The following is a 12,513-nucleotide window of genomic DNA, read 5'->3' on the forward strand; positions in this document are numbered from 1 at the left end:
TCAAAAAGAATAAAGAATATATTGCATACACAAATAATTACACTTTCCTCTGATATCTCAGAGCAAAATTAAAGAATAGAAAAGTGAAACAAACATAATTTTACATTCATATACTATATCCTTAGAACCTTGAACGCTTGCATTCAGGAGAAAAGCCTTGGGAGAACCTATTAGCATCCGCACAGTAATTGTAGATCATGTACTTCTGCTGAACCCATCGTAGCCTATTTCTGCCATTAGCGTTCAGTTGTTGAGTTTGCCATGTCTGATCATTGTTTACTGACTCAGTCTTAGAACCTCCACAAGACGAAGTAGACGTAGCAGCTGACCAAACACAAGCATTTGTATTGAAATTCCTGTAAGAAGCTGTAAACGGAGCCATAGACCAGTCCGTCTTCACCCGTCCTCCTTGTGTAGCCCAGTCATCAGCATTCCATAGACTCGCGTAAACTCTCATAGCTTGATTCTTTGGGAATGCAACACCAAGTGCTTCGTGGTTGTTGAACACTCTTATTGGGATATTATCCACCAAAAATCTGAACAATTAGAAAAAAAAATCCCCAAAATGTCAGACATTATAAACACTAAGTAACTATTTGTAATTATTTGTTTATTTTGTAACGTACATGATGCGTTGAGAGTTCCAAACAATAGAGTAAGTGTGGAACGACGAAGTTGGATCAAACCAGAGGCGGAATTGTTGTTCTTTATTGCCTTTTCCTTGTGAGTAAACATTGGTATGAACCGTGTAAGGTTGTCCTGATGAATTTCCTAGAAACTCGAAATCAATTTCATCGTGCCCTGCTCCTTCAGAAGACAACTGCAAATTACACCAAAAAAACACTTGAGTGGACATGTTTTTTCTGTTAATTAGTTAGAGTAAGAATACGAAAAGTGTGTTATTACTTACGTAGAATGTGGTGACAGTGCCAGCAGAATTTCCAGGTACGAGTTTGAGCTGCATATCAAACCTTCCGAATAAATATTCATTCTTAGACTGAAATCCAGAACCTGAAATTTTGTCAAGGGACAAGGCGAGAAGGCGCCCTCCATCTTGTATCTGAGCGCGCTGGTCACCAAAGGTGACCGTCGCGTCTTGGTAGAAATTATCAGCCCAAACAGGGGATAGTAAGACAAGCGCAAGCACAGATAGCTGCAGCAACATTATAGAAAATTATAGTAGTGATTTAAAGGGATAAATTAGAGATTGTTATTGTAAATGTGTGTGTTTTGAGATTGAGACACAAAGGAGGATATTATATATATATATATATATATATAGTAGAATTTGATAAAGGGATGAGGAAGGATCGAAGAAGGGAAATAAAATGAAGAAAATAGCTGTGAATTTGAAAAGATTGAAATGTAACGCGTTTGTTTGGAAGTATAGTGGGTGGGGTTGGTTGAGAGTGACACACCAATTATTATCCAAAATTCAAAAAGGGAAAGATTGACAATTGACATAAACACAGCTATTCTATTTCTATATATAACGCGCTAATGCCTAATTGTTTTTGCCTTTTGTTCTTTGTTTAGATCGTGATGTTCGTGTTCTAATTTTAGGTGCGCCGCATATAATTTGAACTATTCAGACATTTCAGATAGAGGCGTAAAATAGACGGATCAACAATCTACTTAAAAGTTATTTGGGTTGTTGAAATAGTCTATAACCAGGTCATAATCTAAATCATCCAATTTTTGTTAAGTTTTATATTGTTTTTTAAAATTAATTTGTTTGAGTACCTAAAAAGAATTCGTTATATTATCTATGATAAAATCAATTTTATCGTTTTCAGAATTGACCACATATTGTCGGTGATATGGGTCTTCCTTTATTATCTTTTCCCCGCTTTTGGTGTATACAAAAAAAATTAATAAAGATGTAGTGTTAAATTACTTGTTGGTTCATGCAATTTGGGTTTTTTCTTTTTTTTGGTAATAATAACAATATATCATTGCCTGCCATGATATTCGAGTTGATTTGGCATAGAAATATCAAATATATCACATTTAAAGTTAGATTCGAGTAATGATTCCTCAATTTATAATGTTAAATAAATTTGTGTTTATCCTAAAAGTGGTACAGTTGAATTTGTTATGAGGTTAAAAATTACACGTCTTAAGCTAACTCTTTTATAGGTTTATTTGCTAAAAGTTTGAATATTCAATTAGTTATTAAAAGAAATATTTATAACTAAAAAAGTGTTGTAAAGAGCAAAGGCAAGAATCTAGGTGCCTTTATGTGTTTGCAAGTGAGTTCCGAGAGCTAAAGCTGGGGTGGTGTTGAATTGTCCCCGCATCGATGAGTGTGCGTCAATTTTATCTTCTTATATGCAAAAAGCTTTGGGCTAATTATTTCATAAATAAGGGATAATTGTAATTAGGCATGCATAATCATCCTGTTTTACTTGTCTAAATTTGCTAATTTACTTTGTCCAAAGCAGGATGCTAATATTATCTTCATATTAGAAGCAAAATTGTCACTTTTCATTCAGGAACACAGAGATATAGTTTCAACAATAATGTTACAACATTTCAAAGGGATCCATAAAGTTACATATGATCAAGTGACACAATACTAATTTCCAGTTTACCTAGTAATGGATTCCCGTCTTTCCAAATTTAAGCATTGATCCCGCGATTAATCTGTGTATCCATGTATGCTATCCGGCTGTAGAAATCTTCTCACCTTTCAATAGTTTAGTTGTATTCATTCTTTACATCATTATACACCAAAATTGTATCAAAATGACCCGCTACAATGTAAGCTTCCTCAACCTGAAAACAGAACACCAAATATGAGAATTAATTTTAGCTGACACTTCACCTTCATTATCAAATTTGAAGTTAACAAGTTGTATGGCATGCTGTTGCTAATTCCCTTCTTCCCACATTACCACTCGATCATCATCGATAAAATGTCATTTTCCAAACCATTCCCACATTACCACTCGATCATCATGGATGCACCAGAGAGGAGGTTTTTGCTTCCTCCTTCCTCTTTTTATAGTTTGACAAATTGAAATTTGGTCTAGACTTTAAAAAACCATTCATTTCAGCCAACAGAAATATTGACACAATAACCACATGTTTGTCTAAGAGCTCGAAGCTAAAATTTACCTTGTTTCAAGCTTTAAGAAGAAAGAATAGCAAAATTTAGTAATGCACTTCACCCTTGGATTTGAACCATTAATCACAAACAAAAGAGAGTGGTGTTTACCTATCTCCTAATACTGTTTTCAATAGTCTATTCCACGAACTTATAAACTTAGCAGCTGGCTGTAGACTTAGCCCCTTCATTGTCTTCTCAAATGTAGGGCTCATTTCCTGTACTAGCTTGATAGATTCTGAAAGGCGATTAAGTAGGTTTACCAGAGCAATCACTTCATTTCTTTGTAACTGCAGCTGTAAAACATAAAAGAAGAGAGAGACTAAGAAACATAGTTGGCTGTGAATAACATGTATTTGTTCCAGAGAGAGAGGTCAGCAAATGAAAAAAGAATAAAGAAAACTCACATGTTGATCTTGACGATATTCACCATCAACTGAGAAGAGAATCTTCAATGCAGTTCCAAGACCAAGAACCTGGAGCTTTCCCCACAATCGACATTTCTCACATCCTACACAATCCATGAGAGCACTGCAACATGAAAAGTGAATAACAAATTGTTCAGTCATATGGTAAAGTACATAGCAACAACTACTTTTGAACAGCATACACAATTTTTTTGGCTCTTTCTGTGGTCTTAACAACAATACAAGCCCACTAAAAGAACATCTTCCCAATTCTTTCCAGAGTTAATATATGCGTACATTTGAATACATAGACTAAATGTACTGATGCAGTCGACTCAAAATAGAGTCCAAAGGGGATTAGTGCAGCATGTATAAGCAACATAATATCCTTTAGGCCTTTCTTTTCTGAATTTACGAAATTAAATTGAGAACAGTTCAATCGAAACCTAATATTCCTGAATTGCTTTTGAATCTGCTGCTTTAGCTCAGGTCCACTTTGGCCTTTCCACAGTTTAGCTTCGTCAAATGGAACTGGACATGCAGCCTGCAGTTTGGGGTTGTATAGTAGCTGTCGAATAAGGGACTGTGCTTTAAGGTCTTCCTCAGGATTACCAGTATCATACTCAGCTTGCTCCAAGTAATCTTTTGCCTGTATAACACATCAAGAAGGGAGTAGCCCAATGAATAAACCTATACAATGTTACCATTCTAGGAGTTACCAAAATATAGACATATGTAGTAAGTTCTCACTTTTGTTACAGCTCGGAGAACAAAGAGGAAAGTAAAATACAAGTTTCGGACACGTTCAGGATATTGTAGAACACGATCATACATCAGATCTGGATTTGTACCCCACTGAAAATTGCAGAAAAATAGTCAAGTTAGCCGTTAAAGTGCTCCGATAAAAGAATAGTTCACACTTCATAATGAATTATTTTGTGGATGTAACAGGTTCGCCCTGCTATTGTAAACTTATGCAAGTGTCATTTATCCATTTTCTGGCAAACCATAATAGAAACATGCTACATATTAAATGCAAACTAACCTGGTTTTTAGTTTCATCAAGCAGGTAATCAGCAGCTATGTGTATTGAGATTGAGGAGTGGAGACCAGATATTAGTTTGTATAAAACCTTTTTCTCCTGGCAAATCTCTCCAGATGCATCTGCCCATAAAATTGTAACTTCTGTGTTCAATTCACAATGATAATGTGTATAATAGTTGACAAAGACAATACTGCACCACAAGGGGAAGTAATTTGCATGAGTAGCAGACTAACAATTTGAAAGGTTAGCTTAAGAAGGTGTTTGCACATTTCAAAGCTCTCCCCTCTGAATGTAATTTTAAGAATACGACTCATAAGAAAATTGGGAAAACAAATGGTTTCAACCAATTGAAAGGATCATTGACTCACATTTTGGACAATTCTCTGAGTATATAGCATCCCATATTCGCCTGGCCGAGGGACCAGTGTAACCAGTGTAACGCTCCGGGTTCAGCAAGAGATTGACATATGTCATCTCCCCTGGCATGAAGAAGTTCAACAATTTAGTAATCTAAATAGAAACCTTCAAGAAGTAATGAAATCACACACGGCATTATATAAGTTTTAAACTCCCAATGCAATACAAACGTTGAGTTCAAAAACTTCAATATAATGCAAATTGATAAATCCAAACTTCAATTTGCTTCATCTTATGCTGATCACGCAATTGTTCATAGGTGAAGTCACAAACAAAAAGTCTGGAAAGAATCGAAAGATACACCAAGACTCCAAAAATGTAGAAAGGAAAACCTTCCACTGTGTATTGACAAAGATAGATCAGTTACCATTATCTGTCTCATCATCAACTGTCCAAGGGTTATCTACCTCTATCCATCCCCTGAAAACCTTAGAGTCGAGAGTGCGATCCACAGCTGCCTCTGGTTTTCCCTCTTGGCATTTCAGATCATCAGCAGCAAGGCCAAGTGGTGGTCTCCTAAAAGATTCGGGGAACTCATTTTCTGGACATTCGCATACACTGCAATCTCGTAATTTACACATACCATCATCAGGCCAAAAAGGGCAGTCACACCACAGTTTAACCTGCAGCCATTAGATATACATCAAGCTGTCAAATCACCTTTTCAAAATTTTGAAGGTGGTAGGCATGATTTACCTTAGTTTTGGGCTTATTATAAAAATAATATGTGAGCAGCCTTTTCCTTAGGCTTCTTTAAGATGTCCAGCAAGTTCAGAAGTCACTTTCTTGTATATAAAGGTTTGGAAAGAAAAGGCAAGACTTAAAAGGAGAAGAAACCATTTTCCTTCAATCTTCCTGCATTTGTTTGCACAGTAGGATAAATTTTAAATTGCTTTGCCCACAACTTCCCTTGATAACCAAATGCCGCAAAATTCAACAGAACTAACTTTGTAACACTATCTTTTTCCTCTCTTGGCAACCAAATCAACCTTAGACAGGAAACTAGAGGAAAATTCTTAAAACCGTCTATTCAGATGAAAATATAATCATCAATTTCCTACCAAAGATTTCTTTGAAGTAAGTATTCATTAATCAATTCTACTTAAAACTTTTAAACAAGCGAGAAAAATATGGTGCTAATATTTATTGAAGAAGTGATAATATAGAAGCCACTATCCTCATATAGGTTAGATTTTGCACCATACCTTAAAGTATCTAAAAAAGGGAGTTGTAACAAGCCCTTGGAGTAAAGGATGCAGCACATCCCCATTAATAGTGTCAACTGTTTCATAATCACAACAACAGTCTTCAACTATCCCAGTATATTTTCTAGAGTCCTGCATTAAGGTCAAGAAGCAAACAGTCAGTGAGAATTGCATAATTCAAATAGCTAGAAGCATACACAATCTTTTAAAATTCCAGTAAGCATGTGATTCCTAAAAGAAAATTTCGCAGGCAGCTTAGCTAATATCCAAATTCTTGTCGATATAAATTCAGGGAAGATACTCATGAGCAGCCGAGTGTCTTCTCAATTACCAATAACTAAACCAAAATTATGAATTAAACACGTTTAGATACAAGCTAACATCTCCATGGTAGACCCATACCAGTTTGGTACAAAAGGAATCAAGCTTTAACTACCCACCATCAACAACAACAACAACATACCCAGTGTAATCCCACAAGTGGGGCCTCGGAGAGGTACACTGTATGCAGACCTTACCCCACCTTTTTGTGGGGTAGAGAAATTATTTCCTATAGACCCTCGCCTCAAAAGAAGCGTACTCAAACCATGATCAAGAGGAGCTTTATCCACCCACCAAAACAAAACAATATAGTGATCAGCTCACTTTGTGTTGAAAAGCTCAATTCTATCATTAAAATGCTCATTTTCAACAAGGATTACAAATGCCATAGTTTACAACATGGGCAATTGATATTTCCAGTTTTAACAACTCGTACAAACTCAAAACTTATTTCAACATCAGAAAATCCCACAATTAACCATATGATTTATAGTTTCACAATTCATAAGATTCACCATTCTACTAGGAATTTAAACAAGTACTGATCAACAAGCTTCAATAAAAATCTTCGCATTTCTCTAATCACACAAAACTAAACAAGAATAAGATAAATAAACCCTAATTTAAAAAAATAAAATTAGGAATTGAGCAAAAAAAAAAAAAAAAAAAAACCTGAAAACAAGGACACGATTTTCCCTTCTGTGTATACCAAAAAGTCGCACCAAATGCTATCATCAACACCAAAATCGCCCCAATTGCTGATCGACCCAATTTTCTTCCACTTCTCCTCTTCTCATTCTCCGTCTTCTTCAGCTCGTTAACTTCAGTTTCTTCCACCATCACAACAATTCTTCCACAAAACCCCTAAAATCTTTGACCTAAAAAAATCAAAAATACTAATTAAACTTTTATTTGTTGGATTATGAAACGAATTTCAGTGTCAACTACTATTAATTAGCAGAATCGAAGCCGTTATATTTGAAGAACCGATGAATTTTTGGGATTTAATTTCCTTTTTTTGGGTCTAATTTCTAAAATATTTTTGGAAAGGTCAAACACGTCAGCACACAGATTTTAGAACTGTGGTCGTGGAGAAATGGGAAACAGCAATCGCTTTATGTGCGTTTGATTGTAACGCGCGATACAAGATTGCCACGTGTCTGTTTAGGGGGAAGCACTGGTTTGCACTCGCGGGGAGGCGAGTTGGAGTTGTTGGAAGGTATTAAATTGGAACCATTTACATGGAAGTGACGTTTTTTAACCAATAGAAAGCTTTGGGATTTGCTTACGTGGCATATTGAATTGGAAATTAAATTAATTTTTTACTTAATAATACCATTTGAATTGATTCTCCCACGAAGTTAAATGGAGGAACAAATTTGAAAAAGGAAAAAGAAATGGGGGATTTGACTTTTTATGTTTTTTTGTTTTCATTCAGTGTTCAATTATTTTTGATGCGCCTCAACAGCTTGATTCTGAAACCTCTGTTTAAAATAGGAGAAACATGATTCACTACATTACATCCTTTGATTGATTTTTTTATGCTAATTTATGTCTTAAAATATATTTTATCTTATTGAGGTACTTGTAATCTTAACATATTAATTACTACTTGAGATAAAATTAAATAATAATTTGTTTTTATAGAGTAATAAATTATTTGAGATAATTAATTTTAAAAATAATGACAGATCATTTGAGACAGAAGAACAAGTAATTTGACCACAGTTTGAATCAACCCGTTGTTTTGAGAACTACGTAGGAACGTGTAATACATTCTTTTGAATTTCTAGAATGCTAATTCTTATTATATAGTTTGAAGAAAAAAGGAAGATACTTTGATAGGGTGTGTTTGGGGGAGGGAAACTGATCTCTAGGAAAATGGTTTTTAGGAGTAAATTATTTTTTGGTGTTTGATACATACGATAAATATTATTATAATGAAAAATATTTTTTTATCAAAATTAGAAAAGGGGAAAAAGTGTCCTCTTTGCCCTTCTATTATTAAAGAAAAAATATACTTTCAACATGAGTTATGTAGAATTAAGTTATGTCGTTGTACTTTTATCTCAGTTTATATAAATTGTGTAGGACTGAAGTTATGTATTTTGATGTAATAATGTCTTTTATCACATAACTTGCAATGCTTTTTATGACATAATTTGTGTATGTTATTATGATGTGGAAATATAAACTTATGATGTATGAAGAATTATTTATTATTTCGATGTTAAAAATGCATTTGGACACTTTTTTATTACTTAAAATGATGAAAAACAAAGATTAACAAACATAAATTTGAGAGGCAAAAATTAAGCACCACCCAAAATAGGAGCATTTGTGTGAATGACCATAATATTCAACTAGTAGAGTATGATATTGCATTTTGATTGTATTCGTACAAATATATCTGGTCTTTGGTGGATAAAAGCCTACTAATTCTTAAATATACCTTTTTTGGATGAGCTGGGCTCAACCTGGGCTTTCGTTGCTGAACTTTTGATTGAACTTACCCAAATGTATTTGGGCTTTATGCAATTGCACTATATATGGATTAATTTCTCTAACTATTCATATAAGGGAAATATTGTAGGAAAAATCACCACATATACACATTTAAGAGTAAATATTACGAGTTTTAAACCTACTTTAAAAATTTCTTGCTTATAACAGATTATTTACGGGCTATGAAATATCAGTTAAATTTAATTTAATTTTAAAATTAAATTATATTTATTTAATAAATTATTAATCTATTTATAGTTTTTTATTATTAATTAATAATAGTTCATTAATTTTATTTTACTTCCTTTTTTAAAAAACTAAAATTTTCATTTACCCAATTTTAGGGATTTCCTTTCCTTGTTTACCGTTACCATCCCCAATCATTGATCACACCATCATCCCACACGTTTCTTCACTCCCACACAACTCAACCCACAACCCACTATCAAACTTTCTCCATTCTTTCTCATCTAGTCCAACATCAAAATTGATTACCCAGTCTGCTGGGGCAAGTCTAATGTTAAATGACATTATATGTTGGAAGGAATTTCCTTTCAAATTCATGATGGATTTCTTATTTCTCATGTTCTCTTACAGATTAAAGAAGGTCTTGAACTAGTATCTCAACAAGCCTATTCCAGTGAAAAGGCTTCTCTTTCATCAGATCCTCGGACTACAACAGACTGGGATCCCTTGAGCAATCCTTAGAGGAAGGGGAAAAAACTTGTTGAAACCCCTCCAGAGTCTGATTTCGACTCAGATTCGAATTTTGTTGGTAACAGCATGTCAATAACATTATGTATTATCTGCGAAAGAAGGCTAATTACTCTTCAAGTCCATTATCATACAACACTGTTGATTGTTGGTTTATGTCGTGGGTCAATAACATTGAGAAACAGTTGTCACGACCCGAGAACATCCCCAAGTCATAACATGCGTATTCGACCTCTCGGAGGTCTCATACTAGCCCTTAGCATTCATCACATTAGATATGTAAAATAATGTGGAATTAAAAACTCTTTAAATAAAATCCCATAAGATTCAAAGGGCACTTTTAAAAACATCATTCAAAAGTACACAAGCGGAATACTAAGTCTCTTAGCCATCTTAGACATAAACGTGAAAACATACTAGGGACACAGCCTTTTACAATCAAAAGAAGTCTATTAAGTCTATTACAAGAACCTTATCATAAAACTAGAATAGAAAAGTCTTGTCCTCGACATATGAGGACATACCACAAGATTTTGGAAGAACTTCAAGTTCCAAGCTTACTATAGAACCCGCTCACTTTCCGAAACCTACACTTGTAGAAAATAGATAAATATGAAATTAGCACAATTAAGTACTAAGTATGATGACCATGCAAGAAAACGTGCACCACAGACATTTACAAGGAATAAAATGCTTTTAAGACCTTCTGTAACAAACCTTTACAACCACAAGCATAAACCCACATTTCAAGTCACCATTCACAAATAAGACCATATTCACATCACTTACAACTCAATTAACACAAGCGTATAATACTTGAACAAGATAGCAAAATAATTCCTTCCTTACCATTTAAGTCTCTATCTCAAGTCACCTTAAGCCACACTTAAGTGAATAATGAAGTGACCGCCCATACAACATCTTCATATACGCCTAATTGTTCCTAAGAGTTACCATAGACAAGGTTTTTTTTTTTTCATTACATTATAACATACTAAGTGTACATTCTTTATAAAACCATTTAAGAGACACACAAACATATAGGGGACAATCACATAATAGCCCTAAGGTTTAGGGAACTCACTTTAGCATCTTTTAAGCCTACTCGTGCCATGTGTAGATAACATCTCATACTACTACCTACACGTTGTAGAACCTATCCAATACTAGAGTGCACATCCCATATGATGGAAATAGGCCTTAATCGACATAGACCACACTAGCAAGGTATGGAATCTGGAGTCTATCCTACTCCGTGGAGGTTGTTCTACTTGCCAAGGGTAGAACTAAAAGCAACCCATGTTGGCACATGGTGTAAGAGATGTCCAAGGATGTTCATTGTGCCTAATCGCATGCTCAACTAGGCCACCATCCTAACCACATCCACTCAGTGCTTAGCCTTGGTTTCCATATAGTATTCAATCACATATGTACTAGTGAGGGTTCATTTTCTAGTTCAATCAACTCATAGTACCTCTTCCCAAGAAAGGCCCCATTTCTTATTCATAGCCAATCTAGGTTCATAGGGATAGCTCATTTGACTTTCTTAGATAAGGATTCTCATGCCATTCCGACTCCATCCATCTCTAAGTCTATCATTTCACTCAAGAAGGGAACATCACCCTAGGGCCCATCCTTCAAGGTTATACATTTACTTAGGAAAACTAGACTCATGAAAAGGCACTATGCTTAAGTCTACCAATTCAAGTCTTGGCCTAGAATTCCTCTTTTAGCATTTATAGGAAGAGCTCCATTACTAAGTCATAGCCCAACCAAACATTCATATATAAAATCAAGCTTTCATGACACAAGACAAGATACTCAAGTCTAGCATATGAGCTACAACATCATCTTACAAAGACTCATCATAGTCCATCATCACCACATATCATCATTTCAAGAGAAACATGCTTTCTCATTAGTATACTAACACTTTATACAATATCACATTAATACCATTAGAACATCTTCACATTATAGCTTCACACAAACTTTACATATAGCTTCATATGTGTATAATAATACAACACTATAATAGCACTCATATAATGCCCTTCATGGCCTCAATATACAATAATACGATATTCCAATATTATACAACAACTTCACCAATGCCTTCATGGCTACAATTCACAATAATACCACACAAGAATACGATATAACACTTCCACCAAAGGTGGATTCAACCTACCAATAACAATCAATTTAATAAAGAGAGTTCAAGCTTTCTTACCATAATCCAAAGCCATAGCCAAAATCACCAAAATCCAAACAATCACCAATATTTCACCCATAAGGCTTACCACCCTTATTAACAATTAATCATGAATAAACATTAAACAACCCAAGAGATATCAATACAATTCACTTTACATCTAATTCCATCAACTTTGAATTTATAGAAAAAGACCCACTTCATAAGCAAATTTAGGAGTTTAAGGAAATCATGGGTTCTTCAAGGAATTCCATATGAAATCATCTTAAAAACATTAATCAAACATTAATTCATCAATATAATGGCTTAGAAAATGTTTTGCCAATGATCTCATGCTTAGATTAGAATTTGAGATTTTTGTTCTTTGAAACATTTTTTTTTTTTGAAACTCTTTTGATTGGACTCCTTGAAAGAAAGATTGATCAAGGATCAAGGGTCACCATACCTCTAAGTTGAAAACCCACGAAAATTAAAGAAGAAAGAACTCAAAATCTTCAACCCTAGCTCCAACTTGACCTTGACCTTCAATGGTTTCTAGAGAGAACCCTTTTTTTTTAAAGATGAATTAGAACAAT

The 12,513-nt window shown here is 34.4% G+C and overlaps 2 protein-coding genes across 2 annotated transcripts; both read right to left on the bottom strand.

The window, feature by feature from the left end:
* Positions 1–1,228, bottom strand: LOC125839353 (xyloglucan endotransglucosylase protein 7-like). The gene is made up of 3 exons (XM_049518345.1): positions 911–1,228; positions 627–820; positions 1–536 (listed from the first exon to the last, which is right to left on the bottom strand). Exons 1-3 carry the CDS (start codon positions 1,163–1,165, stop codon positions 122–124), a joined length of 864 nt encoding a protein of 287 aa, XP_049374302.1. The 5' UTR covers positions 1,166–1,228; the 3' UTR covers positions 1–121.
* Positions 1,229–2,469: 1,241 nt separating this feature from the next.
* Positions 2,470–7,517, bottom strand: LOC125839310 (endoplasmic reticulum oxidoreductin-1). Its single transcript, XM_049518299.1, has 10 exons — positions 7,177–7,517; positions 6,184–6,315; positions 5,346–5,601; positions 4,930–5,040; positions 4,562–4,680; positions 4,267–4,371; positions 3,963–4,165; positions 3,517–3,640; positions 3,221–3,405; positions 2,470–2,778 (listed from the first exon to the last, which is right to left on the bottom strand). Exons 1-10 carry the CDS (start codon positions 7,342–7,344, stop codon positions 2,757–2,759), a joined length of 1,425 nt encoding a protein of 474 aa, XP_049374256.1. The 5' UTR covers positions 7,345–7,517; the 3' UTR covers positions 2,470–2,756.
* Positions 7,518–12,513: the final 4,996 nt, after the last annotated feature.

This window comes from Solanum verrucosum, unplaced genomic scaffold, assembly GCF_900185275.1.
Source record: "Solanum verrucosum unplaced genomic scaffold, falcon-dt-bn FXZP01000170.1, whole genome shotgun sequence".
NCBI classification, from domain to species: Eukaryota; Viridiplantae; Streptophyta; class Magnoliopsida; order Solanales; family Solanaceae; genus Solanum; species Solanum verrucosum.